The sequence below is a fragment of the Rhopalosiphum padi genome, chromosome 2, assembly GCF_020882245.1.
Source record: "Rhopalosiphum padi isolate XX-2018 chromosome 2, ASM2088224v1, whole genome shotgun sequence".
Lineage (NCBI taxonomy): Eukaryota > Metazoa > Arthropoda > Insecta > Hemiptera > Aphididae > Rhopalosiphum > Rhopalosiphum padi.
Window position 1 is genome coordinate 47,472,992 of NC_083598.1, and position 21,206 is coordinate 47,494,197.

Below are 21,206 nucleotides of genomic sequence, written 5' to 3' on the forward strand. Positions count from 1 at the left end.
ATAGTAAAATTAATATTTTAAATGAATATTTAGTATCATTTATGAAAACATTTAAAAAAATATTTACTACCTATATTATCGGTGTGGCGGTGTATCACAATTTATTTTTGGGTTTAAATAATGTTTTAAAATAATTGGTTTATAGTGAGTTATAAGTAATAAAGAGAGTGAATTCTATGCACTAAAAATATGTTACATGCTTTAAAATATTAACTAAAAAGTTCCAAAATGTACAAAAATTTGCATAAAACAAATTGTATATTATTCAATGATGATGATTTATTTAAGATTACCATTCACCACCATATTTTTTTTTTTTATTTATCTAACTAAAACATTTATATTTAATTAAATAACGTCATAATATCATTCTTTTATGAATAAAAAATTCTTTAAAAATATAGTTCAGCGCATAATTAATAAAGAAGACTTTTTTTTAGTATATATATAATGATATTAATACGTTGAATAACTGTAATTTTCTTTTCATATTTTTCTAAACACGAAAATGTAAACATATTTTTATAAACGAAACATCGGGATATACTTTTAAAACATGGACATTTCCCGTATAAAACAGTTGGTCAATTAGAATCAAAAGAAATAATTGTTCAATAAATAAATAATTTTTTCGATCAAAAATCAAGACATTTCAAAAATATCATCACATTCAAATTGAATAATAACTTAATTATGTTCATTTTGCAATTTAGTATAATTCAAAAATGTACATTTAGTTTTTTTTTTAATTAATTTTTAGTGAGTAGTTAATTCTTTTATTATTGTTTAAAATCATGACTAAAAAAGTTAATTAAATTTCAAACATCAGAGAATTAGATATACCCCAATAAAAAATAATATCTTGTAATCCTATTTATCCTAACCACAAAATCGGAACTATTCTATACTGATTTTCCTTTACGTTCGGCGCTACGGAACAAATATTGGGTTTCACCGTTTTTGTAATGTCATAATCATAAATATTTACGTATAAAATATTGTTTATTAATTTTTTTTTTCATATTTATATTTTAAATGATTTATTCGTATGGTATATATTATTGTAAAATATGCCTGTTATCTTATATTATATACTGAAATGTTACGTGAGTAGGTATTTGTGAATTGAGGCTTGATGGTGTGTAATACTAATACTTAATAATATCAAAATATAGTTTTAGTCTTTGTTTATAGGTCATCGAGCTGTGACGTGGACCTGTTTTTTTACCATGTATGTAACGCCCCCTTAAAAAAATCCTTCCCGTAAAATATTCTATTTTAACTTCTATCTAACATTGAAACCCGTCTTAGGTATATAATATCTTGAAGGTATAATATTTTGTTTCACCCTTTATGTATGTAGTCATGTAGGTAGTTACGATTATATGCTTTGCCACGGTCATTTCTTTTGTCCTTTTATTATATTGTCTTTTTTTATTTTGTTTAGGTATTCGACAAACGTAGGTATTTCATTATATTATTTTTGTTATGTGTATAGAACACGAGTAAATGGATTCCGTAAAATTGTCATCACACTAAGAGATAACAGGCTTATTATAATTACTTTGTTTCATTCACAATAGGTATTGCTTATTTTTTTTAAACATATTATTTATAGTGCAATGGTAAAAAAAATATATGATAACTGAGGATAAGTTAAACAATATATTATTATTATAATATAAATATTTTACAAATATATTTCGATAATTGAAATTATAATTTTGCAAGTTTCGTTGTTTAATTAAAACAAATTATAACCAAATTCCAAGACAGTTATGTGTCACCAAAAAATACACGTTTCATTGATTATTCTTACAGGTTTAATACAAAAATATAATCTCACTTTCATGCCTTTACGGATTTACATATTATATTAAAAAAACTTATGTAGTACCTATATAAGTATAAACCAATTGCTAACAATAACTATTACACTGTTTAGATATTTTGCATAACTTGTGTATACCTACATATATTATATTAATCGATCCTGCACTCTTGCGTAATTTTATTGAGAAATAGTTACCTACCTATAAATGATAGATATTGAATAATAGTCTTACCTGTTAAACAATACACGATTGTGAAGGGTCGCTTTTCATACATATTATATTTGTGTACCTATATAGAGACACAATTCACAATTTTCATGTCATAACATTACTTACATACACTTCTATTATGTTATGTTCTATATTCATATAATGGATACTATAACTACCTATAAAAAAATTAGATTTTGAGCATGTGCATATGTTTTCTTATATGGCACGTGTTACAACTATAATATATACATATATGTTACGGTTAATAATGTTAACGTGGTAAATATCGTTATTCCCCGGTAAATGACGTAATTTACCTAAAAATTGGTAAATGTTGTAAATGTAGACATTCCCCGGTTATTGACGTCAATCCTCAGTTTAATATATATTGAACAGCATAGCTTGTAATTAAATCGACAATAAAGTTAGATGTGTTTTATTTTACTTGGTTTTAAAATACTAATTATAAAATTTCATACATATATATTTATATTTATTTATTTCGTTGTGATTTTAATATTTATCAAGGTTAAATTATTATAAAAACTAAAACGAGTTTTACGCTTTATCGAATTTTATGAAACTCAAACTAGTTATTTGTTTACTTGTTTCAGTTTAAATTTAACGTTTGTTGTATAAAAATATTTCGGTCGGGCTTGAGATTTAAACAAAAATGACTAGATACTTAGCTAGTAGAGGGCTTCGTTAGAAAATTTTTATCTATGGTGAACATGGCTTAAAAGTTATGTCCATGCAGGAATCAATGTATAAAAAAATAATAATATAATATAATATAACTTATATAATATTATAAGGTAGGTATAAGTGGGTACCACTCAGCTGTATATTAAACATCGAATGAGTCACTGTAATGGATGTATTCAATTTGAATTCAATGATATCATTGTACATGAAAAATAATTCTGAGCGGAGACGATCTGTCAACATGTATCACAAGTATGTACATTTCATGGAATGTTTTTAAATATTTTTTTAAAAGTAATTTATTTTCATATTAGTATTATTTGAAAGACAAAAAATAATTCAGTTTACATATAATTTTGATTTTCTGAATTTACTTTAAAAAAACGTGAGAACAATTAATTATAAAATTCACAAAAATGTATAATATATTGTAGATGTTTAAATTGAAATAGAGTTATAAAAATTAGAATCTAATCCGACCTATATAAATTCTTCATATTTAAAATAAAAAAAAAAAGATCAAAATGTATATTTCACGAGGCGTGATAATTTTTCTTGTGAGTCAAGGTTTTGTTATAAAAACGTGGTAGCTTCGACTCCCTTAGATTATTACTCCAGAATATTTTACCATGTTTTTTATTCTTCTAATTTTTGAATTTGTTCTATTTTGAAGTATATTTTGAATGTATTTTTTTTCATTTATTTCATTTGAAAAAATAAACAGTATACTACGCATAGGTATATTTATATAGATAACCTATTTTATTACTGTTGAAATATTCATTGATTTTATGCTTGGTATATTAGCCACGGTTAGTTACTATTTTTAGTATTACATGCTTGTTTTATAGATATGCTTGTATTGTACTTTTTAGTTTTTTAACATTTGTAAATTGTAATTCTTAAGAATTTATTTAGTATTTATTAACAAATTATGAAATAATTGGTATTAAATCGTGGTAATTTCTTTGATTATAATATATAGGGAATTATTTATAGGGAAGGGCAATAATATATTTTGAAATAGGTTATTTTAATAATAATGTTATTTTAAATAGGTATTTACATTTGAATTTATAATTTTTATTTTTATCTGTAAAAAAATACCATTATAATACTGTTGTTAGGAAAAAAAACATATTTTTTAAGGAATCGATATTATGTAATATTATATTAGTTTATTATTATTTTAGAATATAAATTAATTTTTACGATAAATTTGAATATAATTTTATTATTATCATAAATTTTAAATATTTGTTTGTTTAAAGTTTTCTGTTTTCTGTCTATTTTACAATGTGTTTTTACATATCTAGACAAATTTAACGATATCAATAGTTGCCTAATGTACAAAAATAATATGCCCTACATTATCTAAAATCGTAAATTTAGCAGATGCTCATTTTACGACTTTATTCTAGTGTTATGCAAAACATTATTTGTTCTATATCATTTTTGTTTACTAATTTGTTTCGAAAACAATTCATGGGCAATATATTATGAACAACGTAACGACAGGGTTTTATAGATAAGCTTTACTAGCTAATGTAATAATGTTTAATGCATATTTGTAATATTCGTAGGTTCATTTAAATTTTATTATTAAGTAGTAAGCTTGACAATAGTTGTGTGCTTTTTATTGAGGTAATATAAAATATGGCTAAGAAAACTGAATATTCCGATATTGATAGAAAAGATAAGTCATAAGTGGGGTTACCAATGTTACCAGTAATACGAGTAATATCGTATATATCAAATTAATTTGTGGTTTGTTATATTAGTCAATAGTCATTTACTAATAAAATCTGGTATTACGCGTGTATGGTTTTGTATCATGATAATACTGATAACTGATAAATGTTCGTCATTTGTACTTATTATGTACATATTTTATACATACAAAAAGGCAAAACGACTGTTGAATGTGACGGATGTTGTATTTTACTAGCTTGAATTAGTGAATTATTTTCGCAGTACAACAATATCGTATATGCGTTTGTCCACCCGACAAAATATAAGACACCGAAGCGAGAATATCCGTATTCGATATGTGTTTAGAAACTATAATAAGAGTCAAACGCGAATAGTTTGGCCTACGAGCGTCGTTCTTGTGTGTTATTATTATTGTTAGGTCTTAAGAAGATGAAAGTGGGTCATCCGGCAGGTATACACCTATACTGCCGCCGCTGAATAGACTACGTCGTCATATCGTTGCTCCGGTTGATAATATTATAATAGGATTATCTTGTGTAAATTATTATAATAAAATATGCGTTCCGTTCTCTAATATTTGCACTTTTCAATATTGAATTTTGATGATTTTACCAAGAAAAAAAAAATTATTGTTAAAGTCGAAAGTCAATTACAATTACGTATAATTAAATGTATTGTGTGCGCAGTTATTACCGTTGTAAATTGTCATATTTTTTTACTTGCGACCGTAACGCCACCGTCACCCAAAATTGGGATAGATAAATAGATATATACTGCAAAGTGCACACATTTATATTTATATACATAATTAATAATGTATAAATATAGTGAAAGAGAGAGAGAGAGGAAGTATAATTATGTACCTGGAGCTATGCCTATTATACCGGGGTCGTTGCGATTTAAATATTGGTTTATTAATGTATTGAAATCTTCAGGAGACTATGATGAAACAGTGTTGAATTAAATAAAAAAGCTGTAAATACTTTGGATATGTATATTATATACCTATATAAAAGTTCCTGGGGGTTGGATTAAAGGTTATTAGTGCCTAATCAATCAAATGAATACATTTTAAATATGATTTCTAAAATGTCTTTTGTTTGTTTTAAATACAACTTATGATCTTTTAACTCGTCAAATGTTATTGAATTCAAAATTTAGAAAATAAAATTTCTATATTTATTAAGCATTTTATGTATTTTTTTTTACCTTTATGAAATTAAAGTTTATTTAGAAATCTAATGCACAAAAAGTATTAAGATACTATATTATCCTTTAATGTGCATATTATAATAATATTATGATATTATATTATTATATTGATCCATAATTAATAATTTAATTTTACATAAATAAGTTTTTCAAGCTGTTGTAATTACAAAACAATTTGTATACATCTTACTATTTCGTTGATGTTTTAAATTAAATTAATATAGGTAATGTTAACAAAACTATTTTTTTTAATTTAATGTTTTCACAAAAACAATTATTATCAAAAATGAACAAAAATGGCTATTTTAAAAATGTTTTTGAGTATAAACGTATTTTTATATATTATGTGGAACACAAAAATTAAAAATTAATTAAGTAAGGTATACCTCTAACTCTAGTCTCTAAGAGTTAAAATTATAAAATTAATACCTAATCTTAATAATTTAATTCTCGAAAAACATGTCTTTTTGCAGATATTATGTTAATCTGTCCTCGCTTCAACCTAACTTTATATACTTGTATACTTATTATATACAACAGGTATATTATATACTTTGACGCGACATCATTACGTCGTGTTATTTAACTAGAAGATACCAGCTGCAACTCATTGTTTTGTACACGGTTTAGTTTCGCTTGTATGAAACCTATATTTACTCCCACGCCGTTTAATATACTATGAAATTACCCGTTACCCAGCAGCCACGATACGGCAACGGTGGCATATTCCAAGATTTGTTCGTTTGGGTTAAAAATGTCGCTGCCCTTGACGGTTTATGTTCTCACCAGCAACTAGTAAGGTACCGGTACACCGGTGCGGATTGCTCGAGTAGAATGCATTCATTGCTGGTGTTTTACATGTGTGCAGCACTCAAGGTCGTTCTCACACACTTGGGAACGCGTGCCGTGAACACGTCTTTAAGGTGTAATTATTATATTAAAACGTTTAACTGAGGAAATGTTATCGCGTGAGTGTGATGTGCCATGTGCGCAATAGACAATAGTTTATCTTAAACGGTTCGGTACGAAAACAAAAGTTAATTTTCTATTTTGATAATAAATAAAAATATATGTTTTAACATTTGTTATATATTATTAGTCCGACAGTGCAATCATTGGTTCATGTATTAGGTCTGCCCCTGCTTCTCTTGAATTATATTTGATTATTCGTATAGGTGATCATACTGAATTATACATTTTATAGTTTTATGTAAATAGTAATCATAATGTTAACAACAAAATAATAGTTTTAATATATATTATTATATAATGTGTAAGAAATAAAAACATCTAAGCAAAATATTAAATTATATTATTATTTTTTTCAATAGGAAATTCATGGTTGCGCTACTATGACGGCAAATTATGTGCGGAAAACATATCGCGTCTCATCGCTAACATTTACATTAATAATATTTAGTATAATAGTATTAAAATAATTTAAAAAAAAAATACACTGTGAAAACCTTCGTATTGAAACCTTTGAAGGTATTTTATTAGTTTATTACTATCGAGTGTTTGGCGTACGCCTTATGCAGTATTCGGACTTTCCTTAGCGACCGTGTTGTGAGTTATTCATTGTGTGCCATCACACACACGTATAGTAATCCTCAAAAATCGATGTGAAGCATAAGTATTTTATAATTATCGTACTATTTCATTAGTAATTACAATATACACGTTGTTTATGGTATATTTTATTTACTATTTCATATTATATAGTCTTTACAGTTAGTTTACAAGTTAACTGATTAAGTTAGAAGTTTTCAGTAAATTATACTAATACTCGGTACAGTCATAAAGTACATTATACAGTATTATAGTACATAATATAGGTATTAAATAGATACATATTTTAAAAGTATATACTTGTAACTTGTAAATATTTTATTTCTGTATTAGGTACTGATAATATAACATAGGTACTTTAAAAAGGTTATTAGCTATCAGTCGATATTTTGATTCCTTCTGCTTAGTTCATTAAAAATAAAATAGGTATAATTTTTCGCGACATAGCTCTGCTATTAGAACCACATACGCGTGTTGTTACAGGCACGTCGACATGATAAACCCTTAAAATGTTTTAATATTACTAAATTATTTTATTTTACGTGATAAACATCGCATATTTTTGTGAAATACTTATACATTTTAATGGATAATTGTGATTTATAATATTGTAATGGATGTGTTCTGCTATACGTATTATATTATTTATAAAAACGTAGGTATGGGTATCGTATATACATGTTGCGACTTGATAATATTAATTTAAGTAAGCTGCTAGTAAATAATTTAATTTGTGTTTATAAATAGTAAATTATCCTGTAAAAAATGTCAGCAAATTATAATTATATGCATTATGTGTATAAATAATAAAATTTAAATGATCTATTGAATTATACGAGTATGACGTACATGAATATATAATTAACGAACGATACAATTATTATTATAATAATATATTTGTACAGCGTTTCCTTTTTTTTTAGCGTTGTAGAAAATGTAGTATGATATTATCACTTATAAAATTGGCTATGGGTGTGCTATGATTTCAGTTAAAGTATTCTAGGACCTAATTGTCTACAATATCTAGTTTTTAATTTGTTTTTATTTTAATATTATACCAACTAAATCAGACATACCATAAGACGTTTTAATGTTTTATAAAAAAAAATGATTATATTTTGAGTCTAAATAAAATTTAAGGTTGTTTATTTTATTCATGCAAATGATAAAACTAAAGACTTAATGTGGAGTTACCCGAACAATAGAAAAAAAAAACTATGAATTATGGCGTGTTTTGTCATCGACGAAGAGTTTATCTCAAGAATACTAATGTTAATACTTGGTACACGTGTGATAGGTATCTATTATAATATGATACTTGGCCAATGTCAAGCCATTTTATACCATGTATTATGAAATATAATAATATATCTCAATATATACTTCCAAGCTGTACAAAATATTTTATATTTACAATTATAGTTGCTAAACACGTAATAGAAGATTGAAATAAAACACATTATGACTATATCACTAATAGTATTTATGAAATAATATTACAATATATTATACAGATGCGAATGATGTTAACATTTCAGTCAAATAAATAATGTGAAGAAATCAAGAACGACAAAGGGTTTATTTAATTTCTAACTGCCATTATACTTTAGTTTTGTATACTAGTGAAAAAATGTTAATATAAATTGTACCCAGATACATTTGAATTTACACGTAGGTATACATCCTCGCGAACATATTTCTATATCACTATTACACTAGTAACATTGAAACGTTTTTGAATACAATAATACTATTGACTGCTATTATTAAAAGATAAAAAAGTCGCATTCCGATCATGTTCATTTGCTTTGACATTTATTGATTTATATCATTTTAAAGTGTTTGGGAGAGTATCTCCGACGAATACTCTCGTAGTCCAGTTGCAAACAATTATTTTTCTCTTTACGCTCTAAAAATCAGAGAATTCTTCTGGATCTACCATTGGATAACCCTACTTTTTTCGGTTCGAATGTTTCGCTTGTATGTGTACATATTCATGAATCATGAATAATACTGGTACGATGACGAATCAACGAGGCTAGAGTACTAGACTGACAGATGGACTCATTATGTTTTAATTATTATATCATTAAAAGAAAATAATTGTATAATGCATTTTACATTATAAAGGTAGGCATAAATATTTTAAGAACAATTAGATTCAACTAAAAGGTATTAAAAAAAGTATTAAAGGTATTAACTCAAACTCATTTAAGAAATAATTAAAGTTGAGTAGGTTATTAATTTATTTAAGTAAAATGCTTTAACACATATTTTATCATTAAATTAACGATTAAGGCAATAAAAATAATGTGAATCAAATAAAATTACGGCCAAACAAAACATTAATTTGAATATTTTGTTTTCAGGACGTACCTAGTTAAAAGTGAACATTTTAAATAATAAATTAATGTACTAGTATGGATTACCTTGATATATTGGAAAATATTAAACAGCCACTTTGAAAACGTATAGATATTATTATTATGTGCGTATTTTTAATAATAGTTATTATATTATGTTATGTAAATAGTTCATTTAAATAAGATATTCAAAAACAAATAGTTTTAAATATAATATCACAGATATTTGTGGGTATAATAACATTAATATGTATCTCGTCTAATTTCATCGTTAACATTTTATACGATCAGTACATTTATGATAAAATTTAACAAAAGGAGGCGTGTAAGCTTCCGGCAATGTGTTGCATGATTTGAATTGCGGACGTTTGACTAATGTGTTAACCAGGGTCAATTGAATAGCATTGAAACAGTTTTTATTATTATTTTGGACTGTTTTATTTCCGATATATATTTTAAGTGAATAATTTTTGTTAAAATGTATTTTTTTTATCACAAGGTCTTATTTTTACTAATTATATTATATGATGTTAATATGTATATTTTTTATAAATCAGCTATACCTATAGGTTTGGTTAAAATAAATTTCGTTGAGTCGTTTTGATTTACAGCAGTTTTATGATATATTTTTTTATTATAATATTTTATAAATATTTGTTTAAATAATATATAATATGTATATTATAATATTATCTTCACGAAACAGTTTTTAGTTACTTATTGCTTTATAGTTGAACACTTGCGTCCTGCATATTTTTAATGATAAATTAAATTACATTTTTGAATTAATTTTTTAATGTTGTTCTATGCTGTCATGGTTTTAAAATAAGAAAAATCTAATAAATTATTTTTAATTTTCAGGTACAAGAATGTTTCCCAACAACAAACTTTGTTAAAGATGACTATCGGTATTAAACAATGTCCCCTGTTGGATACTTTTGCAATTCAACTACATAGATGAAGTTTCATTCGGAGTGGATAGGTAATAATATATATTTATATTACTATTTAAGTTTTATAATTATTTTTACTGGTAAAATATTAATCATAGAAAATATACATTACGATGGTTTGATCTTATTTATTTTTTAACTCGTATATCCAAGTAGTGATAATAAATTAATAGATAATAAAATAAAATTCGTAATGTTTTAGTTTGGATTTGGGCGTGCATTTCCTTAGTCCTATGCCAAGATGGCATTGGTACCAATAATGCAACAAAGAATTCCATACTATCAGAAGTTTCAAAATTACAAAATTTTGAAGTTACGACATCGCAAAAGCCTACCCTTACGGTTCGGGAAGAGCAAATTGAAGATGAGTTAATTAATAGCGCTACTACCACAGAGAAATTTATAGAAAAACGAAAGTTTATAATTAAACCTTTTAAAGAAAATGAAGAATACCGGGAAATATTTACAGTCAGATTCAATGAAACAGGCCCAACCACTATAAGAAGCTCGACTAATAAAATAAAAACTTCGTTTTCGTCGAGCTTCACGAAATTTGATGAGTCTGAAGATATCACTGATAGTGGTGATAATGATTTTACTACATCATTTGAGGGCTTAGTGAAGAAAAACCCCATAGATAATGGAGAGAGAAAAACTAGACAACGTTTGGACGGATTAAAAGGTGTTACGACAAATAGAGGTAAAACTAGATTCCAAAATGAACAAGGAACTTCAGAAATTCCTGAAATTTCAACAACTTTACGTCACAAAAAGCCTATTCGAGTTAAACCAATTGATCAAATCATTAAAGATGATGTTGTTTCGACTTCAGTAGTAGATGATTTAATTGATACTACTACAATTATGGATAATTCTGAAATTGAATTGCAGAGGCCAAAATTCAAAAAACCACCACTAATTGCTACTCACCATCCAAATTTTGGAACTTCAACTGAAACATCTCGTAGACCTACAATTAGATCAAATTTAAATTTAAAACAAAAAATAATCTCTTCTACAATTAAAGCAAAACCATCTGAACCAGATGTAACGGAGCCTGAAAATATAATAACTTATAATAATACAACTGAAGGTAGTTCTTTTAACATACAATTAAATAAAATGAGACCAATTAAAGTAATTACTCCAAAAGGGTCAGCATCTCAACAGCCAATTCCACCAACTGCAACAGCATGGGCTTTGGCTTCGTTAAAAGCGCCAAACAACACCAATAGAATATTTAAAAAACCTTCAAATGCAACTGGTGTACAAGAATCAGTTACTAAAATTAAACCATTCATTACTTGGTCCGCTAGATTGCAAAAAACAAATGAAGACAATTTAAATACAACTTCTACTTCAAATAGTGCATTAGTCACTGGAGAGTCAAATGAAACATTTACAGGAATACCTGAAATTTACGTTTCAACAAGTGAATCAAGTAATATAAATCAGTTAACACCAGAAATTACTTCAACGGAATCTTTAATACATACAATTTCAATGTTATCAACAAGTCATACACCAAACAGAAATGATTCTGCTATGAATGGTTTTGGTGGTGAAACTGATCAAAATAAGTACGAAATATATGGATCTCAAAAACCTGATGTTGAAAATGCAACTACAGTAATTGAAACATTGCGTCCATCGTCGTCTACAACGCCCACGGAATCGCAAAATTCTAATTTGTTGTTAGTAACGTCTTACAAATCAATTTTCGAAAACAACAATAATTCTGAAACTAAACAAAATATTTTTACTCCGTCTGAAATGCCTATATCACAAATCACACCAAAAATAGAAGTGACAAAAGATGAATTTACAACATTGATGTCGGACCCATTAAATATCTTAAATTATGGTGGAGCAACACTGAATACTGAAAATGAAGGGGATCATAAATTACCAATAGTACAGACTTCTACTGAAATATTTAGTAAGGCTCCGGAACTCTTATTTGATTATTCAGACTATCATGATAGTAATAAAATGCCGACAACAACTGGAGTCCAATCGAGTAATTCAGATGTAGAATTTTCGATTTCTCATGATATTAATTTAAATAACCAAAATCATTCGACTACTACTGAACATTATATAGAAAGTATTAAAACTAAGTTGGATACCAAAATAACAGAATCAATAAACAATCAAGATTCACAAGAAATTATTGATTTTACACATAAGTTTTCGTCCGAGTATCCTATACCTAGTTCCACTGCAGGGACTGAAGTTGTAACAGCGGTTTCTGAAAAAACCTCATCGGGTAAGTTTTTGTCTTAATACTAATAATTTTTGTTGTTCACAAAACTAATAATATTTATTTTATCAACAGAATTGTCTCAACTACCATCTAATGATATATCAAATACTTCTCAAGCACCTAGTTGGTCTAACACCCCCGATACGTCTTTCATAGATTTCGAATCAAACTCAACGGACAGCCACGATGATGCCGGAGATGATGGCCAAAAAAGTTTCGAATCCTCTTCTCAAAGTTCTATGTCAGTTAATGAACCAACTTCAGAATCTGATATTTCTGAAAACGATGTTCCTATAATTACTAGTTTGTTGGCTTCGACTACATCCACTACATCAACAACAACTACAACATCAACAGTTTCTCCAAAACTAATAACAACAACCACAACTACTCCGAGACCAACAACCACAACAACTACTACGACTCCGAAACCCACCTCAACAAGTACCACCACTCAAAGACCAACAACAACAACTACAACAACGACAACTACACAGAAACCCACTACAACAACTACAACTACTCAAACACCAACAACTACACAAAGAATAACAACATCTATTGCTCCACCTATAGTGATTGAAATAACGACTCCTACTACAACTATAAAGCCTATGTCATCCTCTACACAACCTTCTACCACTTTATCGCCAATTAAACAAACTACAACAACTACTAAACCAAATTCGATTACCTTAAGGCCAAAACCAGCTGTGATCGATTTGGATAAGACTACTTTTGCACCTAATGTACCAATTATTCAATCATACTTAAATGTATTGATTAACTCAACAATGGCAGACATATGTGAAAACAAAGAAGAACTTAAAGATGCTATTATTAAATTGTTTGAAAGTGGAACCGAGAGGTAGATAAATCACAGTGTGTTTTGTACAAAATATTATAATTTAAAATGTATCTTTTTGTAGCGTTAATTCGAAAAATCAAATCAGATTTCTCAACGTCGTCGAGAAACAGTGTTTAAACCCTAATGACGAAAAAAGTCCGGTGGAAGTTGAATTTTACTTGATAAACAGTAATGGTGATTACAACACGTTAATGAACGAAGAGTTTATTAGCTTGTTAGACAGCCATAGATTTGATTACAAATCAAATGTACGTAATACTTCTAATAATATTCTAAAATAATAATACAATTTTATTGAATTTTGTTTATTTCTAGTAAACTATTTTTAAATTTTAAAATATTCTAATATTTTTAATAATAAAAATTGACGATATATTTAAATATATGTACTAATTAAAATATTACAACTAATATTAATAACTAAATATTAACAGGTAATCGGAGCCAAGTTTATGAAACGAGCTCTAGAAATTGACATCGATAAGGATGAAACTCAAAATCCAAGAGTGAAAGCTGCCATATATCTATCATGTGTAGCCGGCGTTTGCACCATCCTTGTATTGATTTTAGTGAGTACAGATTTGATTCATATTATACCTATTTGTGGCTTAGCTTTTATACTAGTATTGATATTTAAATGTTATTAAAAATGTAGATAATTGTCCGCAAACGTCAAAAACGATTTAACTATGGCCAAAGGTGTACTCCTGTTTCATTGGACGACTATAGTATGGACAATATATCTGTGTTCAACAGCTTTAGAAGAAAAGGCGCACGGAGGGCGTCAAAACGATCATATGGAAATCCTGCCTTCGACGAATCTGTAAGTATTTTTTTTGTCCATTTCACATTTACTTTGAATATTATATTTTCCTGAACTTTAAATAAGGCAGATAGCATAAAGTTTCTATATTATAGGATTTATTATTTTAAGTTAAAACTTAATGTTAAGTAAAAAACAATTACCTATATATAGGTAATTGTATTTTTTTATTTTAATATTCAATATTTATATGTTATACGAGTACACTTATTGTATCTAATCGGCTAAATACAATATTATTTGTGACATTTACTCTAATTTCATTATCAAATATATTGGTGGATAGATAGTCGATACTCATTTAAAAATTTAGATCGGTATAAAAGCCATATAAAACTGATTATGCCGATTTAAAATAAATAAATCTAAAATCCGTACAATCATTCTTTATTTAGAAATGTAATACTATGTATAAAATCCAAAGTTTATTTAATATTTATATTTAAATATTTTATCATATAATGATAAATATTGTTTAAATTTATTTATACGTGACTGACTTAAGTTAATCAAACTATTTTCAAGATTATGATTTTTGTAATCATGTATTCAAACTAGGTCGTTTGTTATATTAAAAACATTTTTTTAATTTGAATACATAATTTTGGGTTTGTTAAAAGTATTTGTTTATTTTAATTTTTATTCATATAGGACTATTATACGAATAATATATTATTACAAGAATCCATATTGTAAAATAAAATAAAAAATATTTGTATTAAATGATCTCTGTATTCATTCTGCATTTTTGAATAAAAATATAAATATATTTAAGTTTTTCATATTTTATTTATACGTTTCAAACTTAATTATACATAAATAATAAAATATCGCATGATAAAAAAATAAAATAAAGATATATTACTTATACTGCGATATAATTTTTTATTAAATATGGAATATCAAAACCAATTTCACGTACTATAAATACATTAAAAACTAACTTAATCATACATTTTACATTTTTTTATTCAAAATATATTTCACTTATATATTTTATATCATATTAAATTGATAACATCATAATTAAGTGGCATATACTTTCATTCGCCACGAAATAGATTTTTATTCATTTACTTAATTGGATTAATGGATTAAACTCTTAAAAATGTTTACATAAAAACAAGAGTGTATGATATACTTAATTAAGAATGAGTTACATAAGTGACACAAAAAATTGAATTTATTAAACTATATTTACCAAAATACTGAATATACTATATTATATAGTTTTTTTATTAATCTATTCGTGTAATTTCAGTACTAATGTACTACTTATAAGTTATAATTGATAAAAAGTTTTATTTATTTTTCGTATAAAGGATATTATAATTGTTAAATATTGTTGTACTTCCTACATAATTTACAATGGGTTTAAAATTCAAAACGCATAAAATATATCAAGATTTAATATTGGTTGATGCTATACCAAATAAATTGTTAAAATTATATAATAGGTATTACATACGATAATAATTATTATTATTCACAGTTAATTTTCTCGAAAAAAAAACTCACCCATGAATGATAATAATATTATAATCGGTACGCGTATATAGTTACACTAGTTACAGTTATAATTGTTATGACAAGATGTAGGTACCGATAGACGATGTTCATTTTCCGTCAATTAAATTATATTTTTTATCGATATATTTATGTAAATATAAAAAATGTTTTATTTAATAATAAACTTTAGAAAAAAACATTGTCACACGAATAAACGCATGCTCAAATGTTCGTCTACTGATCCAGTTATCACCACGTCGTCGTTCTATTAATCCATAGAAAATAATTGAGACGTACGTCGTACGTGCACGAGAACTAATGAAACCAATTACACTATATGATGATGCGCCGTTGAAAATGGTTTTCTCTCCCACTTATTGTAGATGCTATCCTATACACACAATATTACATTCAACACACAAATTATTTTATCGCTTCCCGTATGATTTGTTCCTTGACATGTTTGTTTCTCGGTGTGCTAGTCAAAAAGAAAGGTCGCCAATTGATAAAACGACTGTTCGTCGATGTGTTATAAATATTATAAATAATAATAATTGTCGTGATCATAAAAATAATATTATAACAACATGTTCGGTTTGGAAATAATAGTTTAGTTTACGTTTGTTACGCCCGGATTAACATATAGTACACGATACACCGTTAAATTGTAATTTCGCAATCTCCTAAAAATATTATTTTATGTATAAATTATGTGCTATTGGTGTTGTTTCCGTCAAAAGTACGGTCGGACTGTACCGGCGAGAAGAGATAGCAGAGCCAGTAGGTCAAGTAGACGAGATAGTAGACGATGGAGTATATTTACAATTTTTATGAAAGATGTACCTATTCAAGTTTGTTTGAACGTTTTGATTTTGATGTAATTATGTATTTTAATTTTAGTCGGCTTGTTCGCACGTATTGAACTTTGCTGGGATCGTGAGCTTCTCGGAAGACCGACCGGCGATTGACGAGGAGTTTTCCAACATACCAGTGATCACAGTGAAACCAGACGAGTTGCCACCGGGTGCTGAAACAAAGAACCGTTACGCCAATGTCATACCAATGCCAGAAACGAGAGTTCTTCTGAATCCACGTGGTTCTGGACTGAATTCGGACTACATAAATGCCAATTATGTCAAGGTATGATAAAAGTTTAACTTATATTATAGCTGTGTAAGTATTCGAAACACGCTCTAATTGTTGATCACTGTTTTAGGGTTATAAGGGTGCTGAAAAGTTTTATATCGCTTGTCAAGCTCCAATGCAGTCAACCGTGCCCGACTTCTGGCAAATGATTTGGGACCAAAATACTAGAGTCATCATTATGGTTACAAGCTTGACCGAGAAAGGAGTGGTAAGTTAAAACTTTAGTCTGTCTAGCCGAATTTAAACCAAAACTGTATTTATATATCGGATTGTTTATGTAAATTATTATTTTTTAAGTTAATATGCGTTGTTGGTAATAATATATTATAACTTATATTATAAGTTATATTGTAATACAGTGAAACTTCCATATAACGAAGTCGAATAAGCAACAAAAAAAAATTCGTAATATGGAGGAATTCATTTCATAGAATTCATTAATTCATTAACAATGAAGGTCATAAGTCTTAAAAATATTTTGTGGAAGTTCATTATATGGAAGTTTCACTGTATAAGTATAAATTATAACATATAAACTCTAACGTATTTTATAAAATATATGAGAACTTATGTATTAATATGGTGAGGTATAAAGAAAAATGTTTATAATTCAGTGGTTAGCCACATACACGTACTAAATTATTGTCATACACATTTCGTAGAATTTTATTTATTGATATGTATTATTTTTATTTTTAATTGAATCTAAAATAATTAACATATTTCTAATCATAAAAGATAAAACAAAAACTAATTGGTATCTTGTCTACCATTTTAACAAAATTGTATGTTTTATTATGAAAATAATGATTTTTGGTAAATCATTTTATATTTCTCGTGATGTGATTAATCGTATTTATTTTAAAGCGAAAATTTGTATTTTAAACAAATGTTTATTTAGTTCTCGGTAAAAAGCTAATGTTATAACAAATACGTTTTAATAAATTATAATCCACTATTATGATAAGATTCTGATGTTATTAGCTCAACTATCAATAGGAATTCTTAGCTAAATATTTAATTCTACAGCTACAATAATTAATACAATTTAAATATTTCTTGAACAAATTATAATTTTATTTTACTTATGTATAAAAATGTATACTTAATGCTTGATTATTTATTGTAAGAAATTAAGTATACAATAATACTGTATACATTTCTAAATAACAAAAAAATAGATCATTATATTATGCAATACTATAAGTTTTTTGTATCCATTCGATTAGAACGATCAGGTTTTTTTTATTAACTAAACAATTTCATCAATAAAATAAAAAAACTACATCTGCGATTATAACCATGCAATTAAAATGTTTCGATTTTTACACTATTATGATATATTATCTAAAAAATAATTTAAGTAGGTAGGTATGGAATGAATATTAATTGAGTCATTGAAATTCCGTTCAAAATCGCACATCAGACAAGTTGTTTTGAAATACTTGTGAATTGTCGATACTTGATGATATATTATTTGTTGCAGACTGCCACTAAAGTTTATAAACAAACAAATTAAGAATGAAAATATATTCAAATATTTAAAATCTAATAATTATTTGTTAATTAAATTTCTAGTATTTTCACATTACATTGTTGGCATCACATATACATGTTTTTTCTTATCCAAAATTTCATATGAAAAATATATATTTTTCATTATACGATATACCTATGCACTTAATTTCATATAACAACAGTGTTTTGTTGTTGCATTTTCGGAGAAAATAAATTAAAATAATAACTATTATAGGTAGTACCTAAACCAATTTCAATACAGTATGACTCATTTACGAAAGTATTAACTATATATAATATATGAAATACGATTATAACATAGATTTTACATTAGTAGCTAAGTATTCAATAATTATAAATAAAGTAAGTACTATAATACTTGTATAAATTAATAATCATTATTTTTTATGTTATTCGTATTCATAATGGTATTCAATTGAATAAATTATTTTTTTCGTTTAATTCGATTAAAAAAAAACAGTTCTTTATTATTTAAAATCACTAAGCATGGTAAAATGTTTAATCATTTAAGATATAGTTGAAAAAACAACAAGCAGGCTTTGTTATAATAATAAATTAGTTATGTAACGTCTTCATTTGTCTTGGACAATAAATTATTTGATGTTTTATAAAGATATATTTTTTTTTAATTTTATCTTTGAACTGTGATGATTAAACTATATATAGTACATAGAGATTTTATTCAACAATTGTATTAACATAAAAATGCTTTAATTATATTATAGTGTACTATACCATTATGCGATAAAAATAGATATTGTAGTAATTTAAATATTAAATTAATCTAAGTACATTTTAAATCGAAAGTAAATAATTCGACATTTATTTGACGTATTACGATTTATTTGCAAGGACATTTATAGTATATTTATACTGTTATAAATTTTTTTTTTGCAAATATTTAAGTAGAGTGTTTTTATACTTTTTTTTCATGTACAAAATTGCAATACTATATATTTATATCAGTCTATATTATTATTATATCTATAAACATATTGACTATAACATCTATATGCTTACAAAAATTATTATTATTTATAAAATCAACTTGTACATTATATTTATGCATTGGCTTATTAGTAATATTAATTATACACACACACATATATATATAGCTATACTTTAAATATCTCAAAAATAATTAAGGCCGATATAATTGTGACAAAGAGATAGTTAAATGGAAATGATTTCAAAAATATTTTAATTTTATTTCTTTGGTGTATTTTCATAACATTTTTCATTGTTCACAACTCATTAATTGTTCTGTTTATGCCCTTATTTATATTTATTTGTTGATTGTGTTACACAGATAAGTAGTGTTTTATTGTCGATTTTTTTCAGTAGATATTGAATGTAAATTTATAATGTGCCCTCATTTATGTACAAAAACCATGTCAAATTAATTAATCAATACTATAGCTTATTATACCCAATAATAGTATAATAGTAATAGACAAAAACGTATAACTAGTGGTTGTTAAGAATATAAAAGTATTTTATTTAATATAATTAGATTTTTCACTCTTTGCATTATATATTATTATGTTTTAATTTATATATTTGTTTTATCTTTATGTAGGAAAGATGTGCGGACTATTTACCGCCTTCCGAAGTCTTGGACTGTCATCGATTGTTTGGTGATTATCAAATAACATTGAAGAAACGTGAAGTAAAAGAGAAGTTCATAATATCCAATTTACAATTAAAGGTATCAACCTAAGTCATTAATATTATAATAATTTTTATAATATAAGTCTATAACAGTCATATTTTATGTTAATCGTACATCGACACTTCACGGAGTATAGGTCGGATACAGGGAGTGAAAAGGCTTAGGATTTTAGATGCTTTTCAGATATATATTATACTTTCTTTCTTATTAAGTAGTTATTAATCTTAAAGAGCCAAACCATACTTTAGTCTCTATACCTAGTACTTTAACAGACAACAGTGCCTGTGTACATTAATTTATAAATATAAATATTATGCACATCACTGTTTAAAACTACGAGTATTTTTTCTTGTTATAAAGGTGCATATTTTTTTATCACTCCCATTTTTTGTTGTTCTTAGATCCATCCATACATAAGATTAGAATAAGATATTTAGGGCCTCTAGGAAAAATTTCTTAGAGCACCAACATAACATTGAAATAATTATTTATAATTATATTTTTATTTTCATATAAAACATTAAATATAACTTATAGAAGTGCTTATTAAATTTACAACATTATTCTAGTTTTCATTATAACAAATTGTTGTATCATATCGTCCATATAATATACATATATAAACTGTAAAATAAAATATTACTACCCGGTAGCATGAAAAATCACTAAACATTTAATGAATCGATAGTGAACTAATGGTCGCTTAACATGATTTAGTAGCCTTCGATAGGTCCATTAAATTTTATCGAACCATTAGATTAATCAATTGTTCATAAAACCTGATATGTAACTAATAAAATGAAATCCCAAGAAAGAAATT

The 21,206-nt window shown here is 26.1% G+C and overlaps 1 protein-coding gene across 1 annotated transcript in view; it reads left to right on the plus strand.

Moving 5' to 3' along the window:
- LOC132923458 (uncharacterized) overlaps positions 1-21,206 on the plus strand; it is a 35,536-nt gene that overhangs the window by 11,087 nt on the left and 3,243 nt on the right. The window contains exons 2-10 of the mRNA XM_060987456.1: positions 10,472-10,592; positions 10,766-12,832; positions 12,902-13,697; positions 13,759-13,945; positions 14,132-14,266; positions 14,353-14,520; positions 16,930-17,169; positions 17,246-17,383; positions 20,294-20,422. Of these exons, the coding sequence (XP_060843439.1) occupies positions 10,568-10,592; positions 10,766-12,832; positions 12,902-13,697; positions 13,759-13,945; positions 14,132-14,266; positions 14,353-14,520; positions 16,930-17,169; positions 17,246-17,383; positions 20,294-20,422 (3,885 nt within the window). The 5' untranslated portion in view covers positions 10,472-10,567. The remainder of the gene's footprint in view (positions 1-10,471; positions 10,593-10,765; positions 12,833-12,901; positions 13,698-13,758; positions 13,946-14,131; positions 14,267-14,352; positions 14,521-16,929; positions 17,170-17,245; positions 17,384-20,293; positions 20,423-21,206) is intronic.